Raw genomic sequence first — 24,053 nt, forward strand, 5'->3', positions numbered from 1 at the left:
TCAGTGTTCCTCATTTTTTGGTCCTAGTCTGTCTTCTGAATTAACTCTTCCATCCTCAGAGCCTTCACCATCACCTGTATCCTATATCTTTTTCTCTAGTTAGACTTCTCAGCCTTAGATCAATATACATCCTACTGTCTATTGGATTTCTCCACCAGAAGGTCCCAGAGTACTTCAAACTCAAACTGAATTAACAACCTCTTTCCCAAGTTAAGTCTTCTCTAATCAGCAGCTACCTTTTCCCTCCAGTACAGAAAAGAGTACTTTCTTGTTGGAACTACCATTATAGATGCTTTATACATCTCGTATAGTATCTACCACACTACTACATGCTCTTTCCTGTACTAGGTTTCTGAAGGTTTCCTTATGGCATCCATTCCTCCCCATCTCGTTGTTAACAGATTCCCAATCTGTGATGAGAGAGAAAACCCTTTTCTGCCTTTGCATGTTGTCTTATCTGCCATGATCCCAGAACTACTGTGGCCCTCTTGTAACCATGTGGGGTCTAAGACAAAGCCAAAGGAAGGGCTAAGCTAAGAGAATTGCAGAAAATAGAGCCTTAGCCCTGACTGTACAGCATTAGAAGCTGCCCTAATTTTGTATTTCTTGTTATATGAATAAATTATCTAATCCATTTGAGTTGGCATTTTCTATTTCTTTCAGTTCAAAGCATCCTAATGAAATACTCCTTTAAGTGTGAATGTATTATGGATATGTGTGTGTGTGTGTTTCTGTTTACATTTATGACAGAAATTCCAAGTAATTTATAGTCTCCAGCTTATTGCTTATAAAAGCACAGCATATTGCTTATAAAAATTGTCCATAGATTTTTTTTCGGAAGCCAAAGAAAACTGGGCATTATAGAAAGGACATTGGATCACCTTTGGGATATGCCTTCTCACCACACTGGCTCTAGCCTGTAGAACTGTGGACACAGAACTCTCTACTCCCCACCAGGTGAGTGGTCGGTAGCATTCTTTATGCCACTGGTAACACAACTCTTCTATTCCTTTAACTTGAAGTGTCATAGAAAAGGGAAATGAATCCAAGATCTCAGTTTCAAATCCAATGAATTAATCCAACAGAAGAAAAAAGTAGCAAGTGAATCTTTGTTGGTAACACTTCCTTAAAAAGAGGCCCACATGTCTACTGGACGATTTTCTCTCACATTGAACACTGGGTACTCTGCCAGGTTTGACATTTGAAGATATCTCACATCGAAGACTGAAAAACAAATACATTCTTTCTTTCTTTTTTGAGTTTTGGTAAAGAACCTAGAGAACAGGGTATGGGAGAGCTCCCATCTTACAGGAATCATTTCAGGTAGATTTCACTCCAATAAGATTAAAAGAGAAATTCTACCATGTTCCAATCTTGAGCTTCATAGAATTTCTGAATTCTAATGGTTATCTGATTGAATAAGATTAACCATAATGGAAGAGAAGTTATTTAATTGATAGAGTGTCTCAGACAAGTGTAGCCTTCATGGAACCATCAGTATCATCTGAGGGTGTGACCTCAGGGTTGTCTCATACTCACAAAATCTGGAAGTTGCTACTGAACTTTTATTTATCCCTTTAAAGCCCAATTTAGTTGGTAGGCTATTTTAATAGAGCATAGATAAGTCAGAAGATAATGAGAAGCATTTATAAAGTGCCCTATTTCAAGTTCTCAAAATCCAATCTAGTTATTAATACTGAAATTATTATAGCCTCCCTGGTGTAAGAATTATTACTTTAAGTAACTCCATCCATAGCTGTACATAGTGACTACAACTCCTGAATACAGGCTTCAGATCTACTACCTATGCTTTAGGCCATTAATGAGAATCCATGCCTATCAGAATTAAGGAAAATGAATTTTCAGTTAGACACAAAATTGACTTTGCCTCAGTGTTTTAGTTTTACTACCATAACTAAGAAATCCTGGTAAGACATTTGCCTTTCTTCAGTATACCAGCTAGCTGAAGAGAATAGTGCTTTGTTGTTGCTCGTCAAGAACGCAGAAGCAACAAGCAATATGGACCAAGGGAAAGATGAATGAGATACTGTAGTTCATTTATTTTTGGGTACAAGCAAATTACACTGCTCATAAACGAATGACTCTGATCAGCTCACTGGACTCAAATCGTATGGTGTTCAGGACACAAGGGGTAAAAGAAATTTACAGCATACGCTGGCATTTCCATTTGTACCATACTGTTCTGATAAAATATGGTACCACTGGCTAACCTATGGTCCAAATGTATTACACTACACTTGTTTATATTTATTTCTATTTTTCTCATCATTTTCTTACTCCTGAACCCACTTCCTTTTGACTCCTAGTCTTACTATTCTCTAAGATCACCAGTAGCCTCTTAGTTTTCTTTTAGTCTCTGATCTTGTTTCTTTTTATTTTCTTCCTCCAGCATTAGGTTTTATTGACTACTTACCTTAAAACTGTTTCTTCTCCTGACATCTGCGACACTATTGGTACTATTCCTCCCATTTCCTTCAGTGATGTAACTTCTTTGCTTCATTCCCCATTTACTTTTCTCTTAGGTAGCTCTCACCTAGCCTTCTGGCTTCAACACCTCCATGTGAATGGTTCCCATGGTGACATCTCTAGCACTGAGATTTCCTTTTGCTTTTCTAACTGCCTGCTGGATGCTTCTACCTCCAAATAACCTGTCAAATGACACTGTTTGAAGTTGAAGGTTTCCCTCCAAACCAAATCCCCTTAAGACTTATTTTATGAAATATTGCCAGTCACTCAGGCATAAAACCTAGTAGTTGTTTTTCTCCTCCTTTTGCACTTTTTCTCCAGGATAACCGCAATAGCCTCATTCTCTCACGGAATGCTCCCCGGCCCATGCCAATAATTTTCATCGCAAAAACCTGATCAAAATTCTGCTCAAAATTCTTCAATAGCTTTATATTTCCTCCTAAACATAATCTAAACTCTTTAGCATGGTATTCAAAGCCTCTTCATAATTTGTTCCTTGTCTATTTGTTTGTCTTCACCTCCTTGCCTTATACTTCTAATTCCAAACAGAGAAAATTATTTTAGAGTTTCAAATATGCTCACCTGAAGATATTTTTTCCATTGATTTTAGAGAGAGTGGAAGGGATAGAGAGAGGGAGGGAGAAGGAGAGAGAGAGAGAGAGAGAGAGAGAGAGAGAGATCTATGTGAAAGAGAGACACCAGCTGGTTGCCTCCTGCACACACCCACTGGGGCCAGGGATTGAACCTGCAACCCAGGAACATGCCCTTGACCAGGAATTGAATCTGTGACCCTCCAGTGCAAGGGCCAATGCTCTAACCACTGAGATACACCAGCCAGGGCTATTTCTCATTCTTCAAGTCTCAGTTCACACCATCTCCTCTGTGAAGCCTTCCCTGGCTCCCCCAGAGTCAGGGGTGCTCTCCTTTAGGTTTTTGTTGTACCTGATACACACCTCCACTATAGCACCTATACATCTATTTGCAAGCCAGTCTTCTCAGTAGACTGCACTGAACACTGAAGCCATGTTTTTTCACATATGTACTCCTAGGTAATAGAAGTACCTATCTGCAGAATAAACAAATAAGTAGTAATATCTTACATACATACACTACCTTATGGTTTTCAAAATACTTTTAATACTTATTTAGATTCTCACAAACACCTATACTATAGGCACAAGAGTAACTATTACTCCTAATATAGTAGAAGATGGAGACACAGCCAGGTTGAAGGGTAAATCCCAGCTCACATGGCTAGGATATAAAAGAGAGGAAATGAAAACCCAGGGTCTTCTGAAATCTAGTTCCATTACCACACTGACACAATTAGCAATTTGGTTTTCATTTCTGGGCAAATTTGGGTGAAAAGGTTGACCAGTAAAGAGCAAGTATTTATTTGTACAGTATAAACTCTGAATTCTTAACAATTAAAATTAGCAACTGTTTGACTTTGACATTTTTTGACTGGCATTTTGGGAGAGAGTAGTTAAGAAAGAGAAAGAGAGCCCAAGTCAATGTGATACGATTTTACGTATGAATTAACACAGCTATGTTTTCTCTCTATTACTAAAGATGGTGGTAATCAAAATCAACTTTAATATGGATTCATATGTGATTATAAAGACCAACAGGGGGCCATGGTGAGGGCAAAGAATGATTTCAGCATAGCTTATACAATGAGATCACTTTGTGATTAAGTCACCCTGCAGATTGCCCTGTCTGCATTCATAGGGCTGCCTCTTCATCGCTGAACCAAAAATCAAACAGACCTATGTTCAAATCCTACTTCTGTCACTTAAAAGCTTTATAACTATGGATAATCTATTTAACCTTTCTGTAAGACAGGGATAGTAATACCTACTTCCCAGGATGCTGGTGAAAATTAAGTAAGAAATGTTAAATAAAATGTATTTTATATCCTCCATAGTAACTAGCAGAGTGCTAAACTAAAGAAATGAACATTAACCATAACAACTTTAAACACTCAAATCTTTAATGTGTGCAGGGTGAAATGTGATACCCTGTCCTTAACCCAGATCTTTGCCCCTCTATACCTTAATCCCATCACCTTTAGAGCCAAAAGGAAAATCCAAGGATAGGGAAAAAATTATTGGGTTTAGGTGCCATTCATTGTTGAGTCAATGCAGGGGAACTTGGTAGTGATACTTTAGGCAGAGAGGGGTGATAAGGGCAAAACTAACCAGTCCCTAAGAAATAAGGTAAAAGTTAAGCTAACAGGAAGAATATAAATTTCTCACATAGACCAGAAGTTATCAGGAGGATATTAAGCCTTACATTCAAAGTAAGTCTGATTTGCCCTAGCTGGTTTGGCTCAGTGGTTAGTGTGTCGGCCCATGGTCCAGAGAGACCTGGGTTCAGTTCCCGCTAAGGGCACGTACCTAGGTTGCAGTTTGTCCCCAGCTCTGGCTGGGGTCGTGTGGGTGGCAGCCAGTCAATGTGTCTCTCTCACATCGATGTCTGTCTTTCTCTCTCTCTCTCTCGCTCTATCTGAAGATGAATGCAAAAATGTCCTCAGACGAGGATAAAAAAAAAAAAAAAAAATTGAAGTATGTCTGATTTTAAATATTTTGGGAGAGAATCATTCACAGGTCAGATGAAGATTCTTTCCCCAGCACTGTCCCCTGTCCCCTATCCCCTATCCTCTATCCTGGATCTATAATATACATGCTCTGACAAGAGGCAGAGGAGGTAGTATCCAGAATAATGGAGGATAGATCCTACCTCCATTCTCATTTGCAGTCCCTCCTTGTGGATTATGGCGGACAAGTGACACTCATCCTTGGACAACTATGGATTACAAGGCAGTGAGGAGCTACCCTTCATGATGATCTTGTTTCCCTACACCTCAAGAGTTGAGAGCTATTAAGTCTCTTACAGAAAAAAAACCCTTTCTAAAGCAAGAATCCTCCTTTCCCCACCACCCATTTAATAGTTTGGAAGTTGAAAAACTTGTTTTATACAAAACATACAATGGCACTATGTTTGTTTTTCTTAGATCTTCACTTAGCCCCCCAGGGAGATAGCTAGTCTTAAAGTTTCTATTTGTAGCACTGAAACATGCTAACAGATGGACTCAAATATTTCTAGCATGGATGTTTTATCCATTGTTCTAGTTGTAGTCACCAATGTGTAGTCACATAGATTTTATTAGCTCTTGGAATGACAAACTCGATATATAACACTTCAGTATTTCAGAGAAACAACACTGAGGCGTTTTGATATTCCTCTGTGTGGTGCTCAGATGTGATAAAGTGATATAGTCATAGCCAACTGGCAAGGGATTGCTGGCAATCTAAAGCCTATCTTGTTTATCTTATAATCTGAGCTGAAATAATGCATGCTGCTGTGAAATATCTTTATATTATAGAGGTAAGTGTGGGAAATTACACCTAATGAGATCAGAATCATGGGGCAGAGATGGACAGCTGCCTGCAAAAGATTTGTGTTTCCTTGCCCAGTCAAGTGCTGTTGTCAAGTGGTTCCTTTGCCAGGGACCTTGCATTCACATTCAGAAGGTCATGTGACTGAGTTCTGGTTAATGGAACACAGGCAGAAATTATTCATCACCTCAGACCTGGCTCAGAAAAATCTTTGACTTCCATGACCTTACGGTCTTTTGTTTCTCCTTCTAACTCTATTATTACCCTTGTAAATTATTATTCGGTTCATCGTTTTTTGTTTTTTTTTATCCTCACCCGAGGATATTTTTTTTCCATTTTTTGTACAGATAGAGTGGGAGGGAGAGAGAGGAAGAGAGAGAGAGAGAAACATCGACGTGAAAGGGACACATCGAGTGACTGCCACCCGCACGACCAACCAGGGCCAGGGACAAACTGCAACTGAAGTACATGCCCTTAGTGGGAACCGAACCCGGGTCTCTCCGGACCACAGGCCGATGCTCTAACCGCTGAGCCAAACCGGCTAGGGCTGGTTCATCGTTTTATTCTGGCATTTAAATATAACTATTCTGTTATTTAAACTTCCCGCTTTATACTTTTAACTTAGGTGATCTTGTTTAGTCCTATGGCTTCTACTGTCAGTGATTTGCTGATAACTCCCAAATCCATAACTCCATGCCTGAACTTTCCCTTTTTCTATTTTCCAAAGTCACATGTCTAAATATATTTGTGCATCTTCTCTTGGAGACAGTTCATTATAAACATATTCAAAATAGGATTCACCTTCTTCGTACAGCCTGTTCCTCCTCCTGCCTTTGCTCATGCTAGAACCCTTCCTCCATTCAGAATGCTCTATGTTGGTCACTAGCTTTACTATCCTCCACCACTCAAGGTAAGTGCTGAAGTTATTTTTGATCTCTCCACCCTTCCCTTCCACATACACACACACACGCAAAAGACCAAGTGCTCTTGAGTATCTCCAAAATGTCTCTTCCATAGATACCTTGCTCTCTATTTTCACATTTTAGGTCTTGGCATTTCTTATCTGGACTTGCTATATTATAACCAGTATCCCTGAAGTCCCTCTTCTCCTTCAACCTATCTTCTACATACCACTTGTCAGAGCCATTTTTCACATCATCAGAGTTGAGTTATCTGAACATTATCTCTGCCTCCTCAAAGTTATAGAGATTCTTTATTATCTGCAGAATAAACTGTAAGGTCTTAAACATGGCATTATTCAAGGTTTTTTTCCTCGTGACACTCATATCTTTTTTTCTGACCATGTATCTTAATGTCTAATCATAGCCTTTCACAATTCCCTAAAGGCACTTCATATCTTTACATTTGCTTCTGCTCCTGCCATTACCATGTTGGGCCTGCCTACAGTGCTCTCCCACTCCAATGTTACTTAATAGAATCAACTCAACCTTTAAGTCTGAACTCAGTGTCACTTCTTCTCCAAAGTTATTTCCTCTTTGTCCAAGTTCCTATGGTATTTTGTACTATGGCCCTATTGTTGGTTACTAAGGGTCTGACTTCACTTTAGAAGGCAATGGCTTTAAGGCTGGGGGTGTCTTATTTACCTAAGTTCTTCTAGCGCAGTGGTTCTCAACCTTCCTAATGTTGCGACCTTTAATACAGTTCCTCATGTTGTGTGTGGGTTTATTGCATGTGGGCGGACCCACCTGGAGATGGATAGAGGACTGGTGTCTCGGTTCCTAAAACCATCAGAAATACGTGTTTTCCAATGGTCTTAGGCGACCCCTATGAAAGGGTCGTTCAACCCCCAAAGGGGTCGTGACCCACAGGTTGAGAGCAGCTGCTCTAGTGTATAGCATAGCCCTTGGTGTAGGATAGAAGTTTAATAAACATTTCATGAACGAATAAATGCTAAGCAGATGGGTTCCAGGAAGAGCAACACAAGGACTTCTAGATTCACTTTCCAATTCACTATCCAGTTCACCCTTGAATTTGCAGGCATTTCTGTTGCCATTGCTCATCTGTGAAATGAGTGTGACTAGGACTCAAATATGGAGAATAGATTGACAATCCTGATCTTTTTCACTTCTCATTTGAAAAACTCTGCCTTCAGTTAAACTTCAGTGATTGCTGCCTTACAGTCTGCTTGTTGCTATCAGTTCTCAGCAAATGATATCCACACATCTTTGCAAAAATTCTTTCCTTCCTCTTTAGCTTATCAGTCAGCAACTGTTTTGGTGTGTTTTTCTCAGGCTTTCTCTTGGAACCTGAATACAAAATATGCTTCTAGTCAGCTTGTTTTACTGTTTCTTAGTCCATGTGGAAATAAAAAAGTCTGATGAAAGTAAACTGTATGTAGCAGACTATAAGTAAAGTATGCCTAAGATCTACCTTTGTAGAAATGAGTGGAACAGCATTATTTCATTTTATTTTTTATTTTTTTATATTTATTTACTTTTTTTTAACCTTTATTGTTGAATGTATTACAGATGTTCCTCATTTTCCCCCCATTGACCCCCTCCTCCCCACTCCCGCCCCCCTCCTGCCTTTTCCCACACTGTTGTCTCTGTCTATTGGTTATGCATATAAATTCTTTGGTTTATTTCTTCCCTCCCCCCAACCCCTTTCCCTTTGAGGTTTGTCAGTCTAGCAATGAATTTGTACTTATTAATCTCTTCACCTTTTTCACCCACTTCCCCAACCCCCTCCCATCTGGCAACCAACAAAATGTTCTCTGTATCTATGAGAATGTTTCTGTTCTACCTGTTCATTTTGTTTGCAGATGCCATTGTCGATAGATATGTATTCATTGCCATTTTGTTTGTTCATATATTTTATCTTTTTCTTCAAAAAGGCCCTTCATCATTTCATATAATAACGGTTTGGGGGTGATGAACTCCTTTAACTTTTTCTTGTCTGGGAAACTCTTTATACGGCCATCGAGTCTAAATGATAGCTTTGTAGGATAGAGTAATCTTGGTTGTAGGTTCTTGCTTTTCATCTCTCTGAATATTTCTTGCCACTCCCTTCTGGCCTGCAAAGTTTCTTTTGAGAAATCAGCTGACAGCCTTATGGGAACTCCCTTGTAGGTAACTAACTGCTTTTCTCTTGCTGCTTTTAAGATTCTTTGTCTTGAACATTTTGCATTTTGATGATGATGTGTCTTGGTGTGGGCCTCTTGGGGTTCATCTTGTTTGGGACTCTCTGTGCTTCCTGGACTTGTATGTCTGTTTCCTTCACCAAGCTAGGAAAGTTTTCTGCCATTATTGTTTCAAACAGGTTTTCGATTTCTTGTTCTCTCTCTTCTCCTTCTGGCACCCCCAAGATGCGAATGTTGGCACACTTGAAGTTGTCCCAGAGGTTCCTTACACTATTCTTATTTTTTTGGATTCTTTTTTCTTTTTGCTGTTCTGATTGGGCGTTTTTTGCTTCCTTTTATTCCAAATCAATGGTTTGCTTCTTGGATTTATGTACTCTACTATTGAATCTGTGTAAATTATTCTTTATTTCCGTTAATGCCTCCTTCATTTCTGACTGTGCATCCATCATTTCTGACTGGTCCTTTTTTATGCTCCTGAGGCCCTCACTAAGTTCATTGAGCATCCTTATAAGCAGTATTTTGAACTCAGCATCTGTTAGGTTGCTTTATCTCCATTTCACTTAGTTCTTTTCTTGGGGTTTTGTTCTGTTCTTTCATTTGGGACCTGTTTCTTTGTCTCCTCATTTTGGCTGCCTCCCTGTGTTTGTTTCAGTGTATGACTTAACGAGAGGTATGGGGCTATTTGAGACCAGATGCTGCTCGTTTGAAAGAATTTAGGAAAAACCTGAAGCAGGATCCAAGACTGGCCAATCCTATGGTTAAGCAGGTGGCAACAGCTTGGGTGGGCCTAAAAGTTGGGCGGGGCGGGGCCTCAGGGAGTCAGCAGGGCGGGGCTACCAGTGTGAGCCAGGTTGCTGGAGTCCCAGATATGGAGACTGTCTGCCGCTCCAGGGAAGGGCTCACCAAAGGAACAAAGGCCTCTGACAGCACGTCTGTCCCGGAGAAAGCCCCCTCTCCAGCCCTCGCTCCAGTGCCAAACAGCTCAGTTCTTCCCTGTATGTCTCTGGTGCCCCTCAAGCTACCTCCCCTCCAAGCTTAGAGGGAGTGAGTATGATAAGTCCGTGCCCGGACCCTTTAAGAAGCTGCCTGGGGCTCCAGCTGCCTCAGCCTCCCTGAGCCTCAGTTCCTGCTGGTTTTTCCAGCCAGAAGTTATGAGGATTCTCTTCCTGGCACTGGAACCCTGAGCGGGGCACCTGGTGTAGGATGGGGACTCCTCAGTCCTCAGGGAGGACCTTCCCAGCCGAAGTGTCCTCCTGATTTTTATCCGTCACATGTGAGTGTGGGACCTGCCTGTCATGCCCCCGCCCCTCCTACCAGTCTGGATGTGGCTGCTTCTTTAACTCCGTAGTTTTAGGACTTCCATTCAGCTTGATCTCAGGTGGTTTTGAATGATGGTTGTTCTGTAGTTTAGTTGTAACACTGATGTGGTTGTGGGAGGACTTGATACAGCGTTTACCAATGCTGCCATCTTGACCTGGCGCGTTATTTCTTTTTAAACAGAGATTTCATTTATTTATTTTTTATCCTCACCCGAGGACATTTTTTTTTGTTTTTTATATTTTGTTCAGATAGAGTGGAAGGGAGAGCTAGAGAGAGAAACATCGATGTGAAAGGGACACATCGAGTGGTCGCCACCCACACGACCCAACCAGGGCCGGGGACAAACTGCAACCGAGGTACGTGCCCTTAGCAGGAACCGAACCCGGGTCTCTCCAGACTGCAGGCCGATGCTCCAACCGCTGAGCCAAACCGGCCAGGGCTAAACAGAGATTTCAGAGCGATTCACTGCTTTCTCCCACTTTGCCCTTTTGCTCTGTTAATGCACCACAGCCTTAGAAAAATGGATGCCCCTCCTTCGACACTGAAGTCTTTAGGCAGCTGGCAGGGCTTCATGAGGCAGAAGAACTATGAGTCCACTGAACTGTCACAGTTTGAAACACCAACAGAAGGCACAGGAAGATTTATTACTTCTCTCCTCCTCCATGTTCCTCAGTTCTTTGTTTATACCACTATACAGTGCTCTGCCCTGAATTATAGCTAGTTATAAACGTGTCTGTTAAAACCACTAAGCTGAAAGTCCTAGTAGACAGATCTATCTTATTCACATTTGTATCCCCTGCAGTGCTTAACACAGAACCTTGAATATATTATGTAATAAATGTTCATTGAATGCTTGCTGAAACGCATGTCTTTGCTTATTCCTGATACATCGTAACAGAGTGAACAAAAGACACTGTATTTTGAACTGTGAGAAGAGTGGCTTGAATATTTTCAGTTGCAAACTTGAAATTAGTACCACTTACTATTCTTTTGTTCACTAATTCATTCCTTATTTAAAAAAATATTTACTGAGTGCTCTCTGTGTGCCAGGCACTCTACTAATCATTAGGAAGACCAAGGTGAGCATGATAGAAAATGTTCTTGTCCTCACTTGAGCTCACTGATATTCTAGAGGGAAAAGTAAAGAAAGGAATATTCATATATAGTAAATTAATAATAGATTGTGATAAGTGTTAGAAAGTAAAAAGGTTGCTATGATAAAGAAAACCAGGAGAAACTTACTTAGATAAGGTGACAAGTGGAAGTCTCTCTGAGGAAGTGGCATTTAAGCCGAGATCTGAAGGAAGCGTAAGAAATTTTGCCATCTAATGAGCAAGGGAAAGTAAGTTCCAGATGGAGGGAACTGTTAAGTGCAAAGGCCCAGAGGTGGGAAGGAGGAACTGGCAGATGACCAATTATGACCAGGAAATTGTGCACAAGAGGGAGAATGAAGAAGCTCAATTTAGAGAGGTAGGCAGAAGCTATCTTTGTAATACAGGGCTTTGAAAAATCTGTCTTTGATATTATTCTACTTGCAACAAGAAACTGTTGACAGATTTTAGGAGGTTACATGGTCTGATTTGTGTTTTAAAAAATCACTTTGGCTGCTGGTGAAATGGATTGAAGGGGAGACCAATTAGAAGACTAAAGCAGTCCACATGAAAGCCTAGGATGTGGTAAGTAGAGATGGAAATAAGTGGATACATACAAGTAAAATTTGGGTGGTAGAACCAACTAGATATGCTATAGCGAATACATGTCTCATAGCTGTGGGTTCTATTGGTGGAGAGAATAGTAGAAGACTATTAGAATTGATTTTACCCAATGTGGAGATCTATCTGCTTTTGAAAGTCTGTAGAGACAAGAAGAGTAAGTTGCTCTACTCACAAAACGTCATGTCCCACTAAGCTGGCGATAACTCCTGATTGCTGTGTGATTAATCTTACTTTGACAACTTAGGAAAGCCTATGGAGTTCCCATCTTTTCATTCAGCTAGTGTTGCTTCAGAGACCCATTAAACAGGACAAATTGGCCTCTATTTCCTATGCAACTTTCAGTACATTACTCTCCCCTTATCTGGGGTTTTTACTTTCCATGGTTTCAGTTACCTGTGATCAACCACTCTGAAAATATTAAATGGAAAATTCCAGAAATAAACAATTCATAAATTTTAAATTGCATGCTGTTCTGAGCAGCATGATAAAATTTTATGCCATATAGTTCTGTCTTGGCCTAACAATGTGAATAATCCCATGGTCCACTGTATCCACCCTGTATACGCTACCTGCTTGTTAGTCACTTAATAGCCATCTCGGTTATCAGAGACACACACACCACATTCACACAACTTTTAATATAGTATATTGCTATAATTGTTCTATTTTATTATTAGTTATTGTTGTCAATCTCTTACTTTGCCTAACTTATAAGTTAAACTTTATCATAGGGGTGTATGTGTAGGAAAAAACATAGTTATGTATAGGGTTTGGTACTATCCAGTCTCAAGCACCCATTAGGGGTCTTGAACCATAATCCACATAAATAAGAGGGGGGCTACTATACCAAAAATTTCCCTTAACCATCTGCTCTACTTCTCCCCATTTTTAGATGAAGTTGTTTTAACCAGTATTTGCTACACACACACACACACACACACACACACACACACACGGTGGGGCAACAGTAGGTTTACAGTTGTTTGTATGGAAAATAATACAATAATAAATAATAGTATAAGAATAAACTGTTGCACATACTCACAACTGTAAATCTACTTTTGTCCTACCCTGTATACACACGTCTATATCCATATCCACATAATTTATATATACATTTTTAAACATACACTTTTACTTTCTCATAGCAAAATCAACCCATATAGGCGAATACAAGTCCTTTCTGTTTTTATTAGTTGATTCTTGCATGCCTGTCAAGTCATAAAATGATGCTCTCTCTCCATCTTATAAGCAGAATTATTTCTCTGCATACTTATTAACTTAGCAAACTCCACATGAGTTTCTATGCCAGTAAGAAGTAGTAGTTCTCAGTTTTAAATGTGTTGAGGAAGATATCTGATTACCAGCTTTTTCCAAATTTAATTTTGGTTTTGAAAAAGGAAAAGTTTGCCCTGGCTGGTTTGGCTCAGTGGTTAGAGCGTCGGCCTGCGGTCCAGAAAGACCCAGGTTTGGTTCCCGCTAAGGGCACGTACCTCGGTTGCAGTTTGTCCCTGGCCCTGGTTGGGTTGTGTAGGTGGCAACCACTACACAATGTGTCCCTTTCACATCAATGTTAGTCTCTCTCTCTTCCTCCCACTCTATCTGAACAAAAAAAAAAAAGAAAGCGGAACCCATAACCCATCTTAAGGATTTGTGCTTCAGTGTGGGTAAGGTTAAATGTCATCTGGCCTGGCCCTGGCTGTTCTGCTCAGCGGTTAGAGCGTTGGCATGCGGACCAGAGTCCTGGGTTTGGTTCCCACTAAGGGCACATACCTCGGTTGCACTTTGTCCCCGGCCCTATGGAGTTGTATGGGTGGCAGCCAGTTGATGTGTCTCTCTCACATCGATGTTTCTCTCTCTCTTCCTCCCTCTCTCCTTCCCGCTCTATCTGAAGAAAAATGCAAAAATGTCCTTGGGTGAGGATAAAAAAAAAAAGTCATCTGGCCTGGAGGCTCATGCTTGAATTAAAAAAAAATCAAACAAACAAAATCACCACAACCCTGCAATTCACCATTTTGTGGTCATTTCAGACCCACGTATTCTACAAGAGCCAGGCTGAACAGGTCCATGGCAAAGAATGAGTTTCTCTTTGTAGAAAGAATGCCCTCTTTTTATCTTAAACTTCTTCTTCTCTGACACTGTGCTTTGTGGCAGATTTGGAGAATCAAGTCTCCAATGAGTAATTCACCTACTAACATGGCAAAAATAATTAGAAAAAAATCTCAATAGACCATTTATTATATCAACTCTGTTCACAAAGAATCAAGTAGGTACTCAACTATCCTCATAGGTATAAATAAGATTTGTGTAGCCTTTTCCCTTTTTCACCCACCATAAAATTTGCTTCTTAGTTTGAGGAAATCAGGACAACTCAAATTAGGCTTCCAAATCACAACTTCAGGTTGTAGCAGCTCAGTACTTATTTTAAAAAGTTCACAAGTTTTATGTGTTTTATTCAAACAGTTAAAAATAAGGTTGCTGAGTCTTCTAATCTATGCATTAAAACCATACCCATATATTGTCATTTATACATATATATGTTGATCTGCAAGCTATTACTAGGGAAGGGGAGATTAGATACAATAAAACCTCGATATAACAGACTAATTGGGAAGAGGAGATATCTGTTAAAGCCAAAAGTCTATTATATAATAAATTAGGTTTTCCGAATGCATATGTTAAAAAATTGACAAATTAGCCCTGGCCGGTTTGGCTCAGCGGTTAGAGCATTGGCCTGAGGTCTGGAGAGACCCGGGTTCGGTTCCCGCTAAGGGCATGTACCTTGGTTGCAGTTTGTCCCTGGCCCTGGTTGGGTCGTGTGGGTGGCGACCACTCGATGTGGATGTGTCCCTTTCACGTCGATGTTTCTCTCTCTCTCTCTCTCCCTCCCACTCTATCTGAACAAAATATCGAAAAAATGTCCTCGGGTGAGGATAAAAAAAAAAAAAAAAATTGACAAAATAGTTTACCTGTTTTTACTTATGTAGACACGTTTGTGTAATTAAAATTAAGTAAGTATGAAAAGTTTAATGTCACAGAAAAGTTTTCTATATGTATTACAGTAATTTTAAACTTATACTGAATAGGTCCACAAATGTGTGCCTTTACCAGTCACCACGTTAAAACTGCTATAGAAAGTCACACTATGAGACAACAGAACCAATTACTGCGAGAGATGTGTGATCATATGCTAATCATTTACCAAACATTGTTTATGAGCGATGACTCTTGGATTTAAATATGTAGACTACAGTTGTAGATATGTAATATTTATTTATATCATGAAATTGCTAGTGTTTTTTCCAAAATATGGTCTATTTGCTAAACTTTAAAATATCAATGAATTAATAACAAAAAAATAACCTGTTAATTTAATATGACATCTGGACTGAAAATTTTGTCTGTTAAATCGAGGTCCGCAAAATCAAGGGTTCATTGTACTGTGAAAATAGATAGCGAGGAAAGGAAATAGAAAAATAGAGTGAGGATTCATTCAAGGATAGTCTAAAACTATTGAGAAATATTAAGCAGCACCACAAGGCTTTAAAAACTAGACATTACCAACAAAAACCAAAACTAGACATTACCATTAGGCTGGAGGTCCCCAATTGTCTACTCTATAAGCCTGAAATTTCAACTAGCAAAGTCATTAACAGGTTAGATAACAGGCTCGTGATTTCTCTCAAAAGCTTTACTTAAAATGCATAGGTTGCTTCAAATGGATTTTCTACCTCCCTCTCATTAGCATAACAGCAGAGATTAGTTCATTAGTGAGTTAATCTGATATCTCAGTGCCCGAGGGAATAAAATTATAGGACAGATTAATTTCAGAGTATGACAGTGATGAATAGTGGGAAATAAAAAGCAGAATAATGTGGTGAGGTCTCAGGTTTGTGAGAGCTTCAAGGGGCATACTTCTTTGTAGAATGCAAATCCAAAATCTTACAAGTTTTGATGTAATAAAAGACTTTTGAGTGCCACTTTGCTTATAGTTTGATAAATACACACACACACACAGCTATTAACAAGCCAAGAAAAGACATCTATAACTCATCTCTCTCTGTGACAGTTACATGTCTATGCAACATTAGGTCATTCTCTCTGGGGTGTCAATTCTCTGCCCTGATTCTGGGACAAAAGGAAGTCTGACACTTAAAATGAAGAAAACTGTCTCAATTGCAGCACTGACCTCTGTCCCTGCTATTTCCTCTTTCTAGTACCATCCTCAGATCACTGACTCTCTCTAACCTAGCAGAAGCATCTCCCTGGGTGGCCTATTTCTGATGAAGATCAACTACTTTTGGCTTCAGTAGAATATTCTCATCTCTGTCTAATGCCCTAATAAGGTCAACAAGTTCAGTTGAAAGCCAGAAGAATGGACTAGAAGAGACAGAGATGTTCCTTTGCCTCTGAAAGTTCTCCTTACACAGAGATATGTATGTTAGGCACTAGCCTACCTAGTGTGATTTCAGAGGCATCAAATTGGTCTCCCCTGGTCTACTGAGATACATTAGATGCTATAGAGAGAAACTGGAGAGAAAGTAGAGAACAGAGGGGGGAAACGATGTACACAGGAAGTAGAAGCTGAAGGCCACAAAGACAAACCCTGCTTGGAGAGAGCTGTACTAATCAGACTTGCCTGAAATGGAAAGCAATTACAGCCAGCTTCTTTGAAAGGCCACCTTGGGCTTTGCCAACAGCATTAAATTCTTAGTGAATTTCCATCTCATTGACCCATGGGGCCTCAAGCTCTGAGATCAATACTTTAGTAACAAAGCTGGTGCCAGACAGTGCTGTGTAGAAGACTGAATTCCAACTGAAATAAAATGTAAGGAAGCTTTTGTGATAACTCTTGGTTCTACTATTTTATTCTCTGCCATTAAGTGATATATGATGATCTCTCAGCAGCCCCGAGTGTTATTCAATCACCAGGCAACAGACTACAGGTACACCTCGTTTTATTGTGCTTCATGTTATTGAGCTCCACTGATGCTGTTATTTTAACAAACTGAAAACAAGACCCTCCACCAACAGAAAGATAATAACTCGCTTTATTGTGGTGGGCTGAAACTGAATCTGCAATATCTTTGAGGTGTGCCTGTACACAGTATTTGAAGTTAGAAGTGTTTGCTCTTCTTGTCTCGGTCTATCAGCCTGTTGTTGAAAATCTCCTAGTTATAAACAATATTGAGCTGGTAAGACTGTAAAGTCATGATATGGCTGCATAAATACCACATTTTCTCTTTTGGAAGTTCCTGAGGGTTTCATTTGTTGTAAGGATACTGTTAATTCAATGGTAGTCTGGCTACTTTGAACAATAGCTTTCAATACTCAGATGTTTCAGGATGAAAGAACGGATCAGCTAGCAAAGTTTCTCTGGAAACTGATTTCAAAGTGTTTATAGGCAATTCTAGATTGGTCTCTTTTTCTTACATTTTTGGTTGTCAACTCTATGTGTTAAGCATCGGTAGCAGTACTAGTGGGGTTTATAATAAAAATCCCACTTGGGAATGACATACAATTCACAGAAGAGACTCCAAATCAGTTTTTGTTTGTTTAAATCCTGTGCCCCAAAATGCTAATAGCAGAAGACTATTGCTACCTATTCAATTAGCCATAGGATTGAACCTGAAGTGTCCATTACTACAAAGAGAAGGAAGGAAAAAGGACATTTCCTAAACACTTTGTAAGTACTACGTACCATTCTAGGCATTATACTTACAACATGACCTCACTTAATTCTCAACAACTTTAGGAGTTATTCTCTCTTTTATGTAGATAAGAAAACTGTCAGAAACATGTAACTTTCCAAAGGTCACAGTTCCTAGAAGAGATAAGATTTCTATGCAGGGAATCTGACTCAAAAGTTCATGTACTTTCCACTAGTCTGTTTCTTTAAGTCCACCTCTGAGGGGAAATACTAGGACACCTACTGCTTGGCTTGATATCATCATCAGAACCTGGAACAAATTTTACATGCCAGGAGAGTAATTAAACCTCAGCATGGCCAGAGAGGTTTAGTCTCTGATGAGTCACAGTGGGAGGCATGGTCGAATGTGGCCTATCTTCTTTTTGAGACAGAACAAGTTCTGCTTTTGCCATCTATGTTGTTGGTGTCTTCTTTGTTTCCAGGAAATCAAGAATATACCTGCTTTTGAAAACTACAACTTTCGCTCTGGCCAGTTTGGTTCAGCGATTGGAGCGTCAGCCTGTGGACCAGAGTGTCCTGGGTTCGGTTCCTGTTAAGGGCACGTACCTCGGTTGCAGTTTGTCCCCGGCCCCGTTGGGGCCGTGTGGGTGGCAGCCACTCGTATGTCTCTCTTGCATTGACGTTCCTCTCTCTCTCCCTTCCTCTCTCCTTCCCGCTCTATCTGAAGATAAATGCAAAAATGTCCTTGGGTGATGATAAAAAAAAAAAAAACCACAAAAAAAATACAACTTTCTTTTCAAAAGGTAATGTGGAGGAGTAGAAAGAACACACCACTCGGATGCTAGAGATCTAGTCTACCCAAGAGAATGGGAAAGTTTCATATTTAGTTTGGTTTGTTGAACTGATAAAGATTCTTAAGTCAGGGTCAAGTTCATCAGGAAAGAGTGATGGGGTAAATCAGTGCTATCTGTCATGGACAAAGGACAGGGGAGTGGTGGAATATACCATATATTTGCCATCCCTCTTCTAGTCCCTCCTCCTTTCTCCCACCTATTAACTTGATGATGTTGGGCAAGTGATTCAAAATCTTAAGGCCTTTATAGTAAAACAGGAATAATGACACCTTATTTATCTAAAGGTAAAGTGGCTAGACCAACTGATCTCTTTAGTTGGTCACCAGTCTTTTTCAGCTATGAGATTTAAGATTCAATTTTCCAGTGTAAATCTGAGCACTAGCTGGGCTTTATGGAGGTTAGTCACTGGTGACTTTAATAATGGTGTGGCTTTTAAAAGGGCAATCACAATTTTTAAATGGTTCTACTCTAAGTCAAAGAGATGAAAAATATATGAATTCTTTCTTTATATCTGAAGAACACTGAGGAAGTCTGTTAAATGGCTAAATAAATTATAGCCTGGGATCACTAGTGTGATCAGAGAAAATTATTTAGGAAAATATAGGAATATATGGGAGCATTCTGCATACTATGCAGATTTTGAATCCCAAGGAAATAACATTGTGAGAAAATAAATTAGTTAATCTCACTATAGCCTTGTCTAGAGAAGAAACAGATATTTCCTTTATGTGAAATGTTCAATGGAGAATACTTTTCATTGCTTTCAATACCCATGCTCCATGCAGTAAAGACAAAATAGGCTCAGAATTGCTTATTACAGATTATGGCTTACCTGGGATCACAGAGAAATTTGGTTTTCTCTCCTTCTTCTCTCCAGATAAGCCATTCTCGAAAAGAAGGATGTACAAACATACGAGTCATGTCTCTGCGCTTGATTAGAAACATGGAGAGGTTCTCCATTCTCTGCTGAAAGTCCTCCCATTCTAGTGTGCCTTCAATGCTACCAGCATTGATGGCCTGGAAGATATGTTCATCAGTCAGTGGGTGGAGAGAGGCCACTGCCACATTCAGGAGAGGCATCACCCGGTCAAAGGAAGACTGGGTTGGGAACTTCATATTGCACTGGAGCAAATAAACCTCAGAGAGTGAAACAGGAACTACTTTGTAGCTAGAGCTCTTTAATACTAGATAGCCTTTCTCTATGAGGTCAAATGTGAGTTTCAGGTATAAATAGGACCCTTGACTGAGGGTCTTGAGATGAGAACTGAGTTTGCCAAATGTTGTATTGTCCATTTTGCCATTAAGTGAAATGTTATTCTGGATCTCTGAGCTGCTGTGTATCCGATGCAGGATGTAAGCCTGCAGGTCCTGGTCTATGGCTTCATTCTCTTCTAGTCGATCCAAAAAAATCCTATGGAAAGGCAGCAGCTTGGTAATTTCCTAAAACAGATGAAGAGAGAGAGAGAGACAGAAAGACCTTCAGTTTCCCCTAACTCTTATGATAAACTATGGGGTCCAGAAATTTATTCTCAACTTCTGCATGGCTAAAGAAAACATAATCAAGTATTAGTATGCATAGATTAAAACAAATTAGTTACACAGGAGGAACACTCTTCCTAATATTAGACTTAAGATAATTTTTTATGGTTCTTCATAAAGGATACTTTAGGAGTGACTTAATGGTCAATATTCTAAATAAAACTCCTAAAATAAATAGAAAATGGAGTGCCATATAACTTTTCTGTTGTAGTTTTTCTGTGCAAGCCATGGCATAATATTAAAGTAAGAGAAATGCACAAGGATTCAAAGAACGCCATATAAAAATGTGGCTTTCTAACCCTCCAAATAAAGTGATGCATTTTAATGTAGACCTTTTGAAAATGCCTTTGCCCAAAGGAATACTTGTAATAGTGGAAAGCTTGGTATCTTGGTGATCAGCCTGGACAATATATTGGGGAAAGGTGATAGGGCTTTGTGGTGACTTCTATGATCTGGATTTCACCTTTTCTCATCTGCCTACAGACTTTGCTCCTGTGAATATCCACTCTCTTTCCTGACATCAATTTCTTCTCCTCTATTGGATCACAGACAAATTACCCTGTAATTCCTCCCTCTAGCTACAATCTTATACCTGTTCCCATTTTTTATTAAACCTTCACATAAAAGTTTTCTCTATGTACTGTGTCTAATTCTTCCCTTCCGGTTATCTCCTTCATTTATTGCAATCAGGTTTCAGCACCATCATTCACTGAAATGGTTTTGTCAAAGTCATCAATAATCTTCACCTTGCCAAATCCAATAATCAAGTTGCAGTTCTCACCTTCCTCCACCTCTCAGCAGCAGTATTTGACACAGGGGATCACACCTGTTTCCTTGAGTCACGTCTGCAATTTGCTAATATATACTATTGTATGTTTCCCTAGTTTTCTCTTAGCACAATGGCTACTCCTAACCCAGGTTTTTTTTGCTGGCTCCTCTTTCATTTCTCAATCCACATGGGCTCAGGTCTTCACTCTTTTCTTTTACCTAGCCACTCACTCCCTAGAATAGTTAATTTGGTTCTGTAGTTCTAAATATCATCTCTATGCAGATAACGCCCAACTTTGTTTCCAGCTTAGTCATCTCCCCTGAGCTCTCATCTTTTATCTCTGTCTATTAAACATTTATACTTGGATGTTTCATAGATAAACCTAATGTGACCAAATCAGAACTGCTGAATTTTGACCTCCTCCACAAAACCTTCCCACGTTAATAAACAGTATTACCACCAATCCTATGACCACATTGTAGGAGTTATCTGTGATCTTTCTGCATTCCAGCATTTACCCAGTTGCTCACAAAAACCCCACGATTCATTTTTGAATCTTCTCTCTTGCTCACATCCACATTCAACCCATCATTAAGTCCTTTTGATTCTCCTTCAAAATTTTATCCAAATATGACTTTACAGAGTCTCCACCATCACCATTCTAATCTAAGCCACCATCACCTTTCACCAGCTTCCATTCTTGACACCTCTAGCCTATTATCTACACAGCCAGCAGCCAAAGAAATCTTTTAAAAAGGTAAACCAGATCTCATCACTTTACAAGGCTCCTTAAAGAGGCCTTTCCTATCTGCCCCACCTAAAATAATTATCACCCCCATTTATCCCTTTATTTTATTTGCCTTCACAACACTAACATTACCTATACTTTTAATATATGTATGATTAATTTTTTACTTATTTATTGTTTGTGTTCCTCACTAGAATATAAGCTTTATGAGGGCAGGGAAATTGTCTGTCTTGTTCATTGTTGTAGCCTTAACTCCTAGAAAGTGCCTGATACACCTGAAGAACTTAAGAAATGTTTGTGGAAATAATGAATAATCAATATGAGGGCTCATTTTTTAACACCTATAAAGTATTTCATTGTCAGAGCTGAATAAAAATAATTTAAAAAAATTTCTGGTTGAGTCGTGGCCAGTTTTGCTCAGTGGTTAGAGCATCAGCCTGCAGACCAAAGAGTCAAGGGTTCAATTCCAGTCAAGGGCATGTACCTCGGTTGCGGTTCGGTCCCGGCCCTGGTCAGGGTCATGCGAGAGGCAACCAACTGATGCGTCTCTTTCACGCTGATATTCTCTCTCTCTCCCCCCCCCCCACCCCCTTCTACTCTATCTAAAGATAAATAGCAAAATATCCTCAGGTGAGAATGAAAAAAAAAAAAATTCCTGGTCGAAGTGAATGAAGTAGCTGGGAAGTTTATAAAGACACTGAAATTTGGACTTTGTAGATTAATATGTATAATACTTTTCCTGTTCTTTGGCATAGCTGAAAGATTAAAGTCATGTGCTCTACCAACTCATACTTAAAATGTCTCTTGAGATTACATGTGGCATTATGTAAAAATATAAATGAGGATAACATTTCCTAAGCATACATTAAAAATTTTTTTTTCCTTTACTGATTTTAAAGAGAAAGAAAGGGGGAGAGAGAGAGAGAGATAGAAACATAGATGAGAGAGAACATCGATTGGCTGCCTCCTGCATGCCCCCCACTGGGGATTGGGCCCACAACCTAGGCATATGCCCTGACCAGAATTGAACCGGCAACCTCTTGGTGCATGGGTCGATGCCCAACCACTGAGCTACACCAGCCAGGCCTAAGCATATATTTTGTAAAACTAGTTAGAGATTGTGTTCCTGGAAGTTTCTTTTATTCATCCTTCATCCGTAACCATCAAGCTACTGACCAATCATGGTAGATTATGTATTTTTATTTGTAAAGGTGCATTTATGTTGATTTCATCCACATCCTTTAATCCAAATTACTTTGAGATTAATAACAAATATCTGGTTCTGGCCGGTTTTGTTCAGCAGTTAGAGCGTCGGCCTATGGACCAAAGAGTTGCGGGTTCAATTCCAGCCAAGGGCACATACCTTGGTTGCAGTTCACCCCCTGCTCTGGTCAGGGTCGTGCGGGAGGCAACCAATCGATGTGTCCCTGTCACATAGATGTTTCTCTCCCCCCTCCCCCATCTGAAGATATTTGTGAAAATATCTTTGGGTGAGAATTAAAAAAATAATAATAAAATAAAATAAAAAATATCTGCAAGGTGCTGGCCAGGATTAGAATTATAGTTTTTATCAGAGAGGGCAGTAAAGCTAATTGGTTAATATACAGGAATGATACTAAGTGCCTGGGAGGAGGAAAAAGGAGGGAAGCTAAGATTACTTTCTGTATATTAGCAATTGTTATGAGGGGGTTGTATCAAAATACAGTTAAATGAGTCCTCACTTAACTTCGTCAATAGGTTCTGCAATTTTAAGCAAAACAACATATAACGAAACCAATTTTACCATAGGCTAATTGATACAAACAAGAATTAAGTTCCTATGGCATCTCATCAGTGTTATAGCAAAACGACATCGAACAATGTCATTTGAGGACCTGCTATAGTGGGATAGGTGTATAATATGTGAAAATTTAATGTTCATCAAAATATTTTAATGTTCTACAAAAAGATAGTTGTTAGGGGGAAAAGGTTGAGAAACCCTGTTCCAAATCAAGTATAGATATGTAAAGAATGGGAGATACCAACTCAGCTACAGTGAGAATAGAAGAGAAGGTGGGGTTATTTATCTTTAGACCATTTATCTTTACAGGCTCAGTTCCACATTCCTAGTCCTTTGTCCTGCCCATTAAGTGATCAGTGAATGAACAGGGAGGTAATTAAAAGGAAATCTGATCTCCTAGTTGTAGTAAATTTAATCTCAAACATTAATATTGCCAATAGTTCCTAGAGGAAGGCACATAGAAGTCCACCATCATGCTATAGAAAAGTTGTTCAAGTAGAAGAAGAAGGAGGAACTAGAAAATCTGACTCTACACTATAGATTGTATCGACTTTAGCATGGTATTAAATGATAAAAAATATACAACAAAAATCAAACAGTAAATTAGAGTGTTAGAAACTCTATTTGCATTGTTATTTGTCCTCAGGACAATGTCTAGAAAAATGGACACTTTCTTTTCATACTATTTTG

The 24,053-nt window shown here is 39.4% G+C and overlaps 1 protein-coding gene across 1 annotated transcript in view; it reads right to left on the minus strand.

Annotated features, from left to right (window-relative positions):
- TANC2 (tetratricopeptide repeat, ankyrin repeat and coiled-coil containing 2) overlaps positions 1 to 24,053 on the minus strand; it is a 273,469-nt gene that overhangs the window by 44,697 nt on the left and 204,719 nt on the right. The window contains exon 12 of the mRNA XM_036268781.1: positions 19,360 to 19,967. Within this exon, the coding sequence (XP_036124674.1) occupies positions 19,360 to 19,967 (608 nt within the window). The remainder of the gene's footprint in view (positions 1 to 19,359; positions 19,968 to 24,053) is intronic.

This window comes from Molossus molossus, unplaced genomic scaffold (assembly GCF_014108415.1).
Source record: "Molossus molossus isolate mMolMol1 unplaced genomic scaffold, mMolMol1.p scaffold_m16_p_19, whole genome shotgun sequence".
NCBI lineage: Eukaryota > Metazoa > Chordata > Mammalia > Chiroptera > Molossidae > Molossus > Molossus molossus.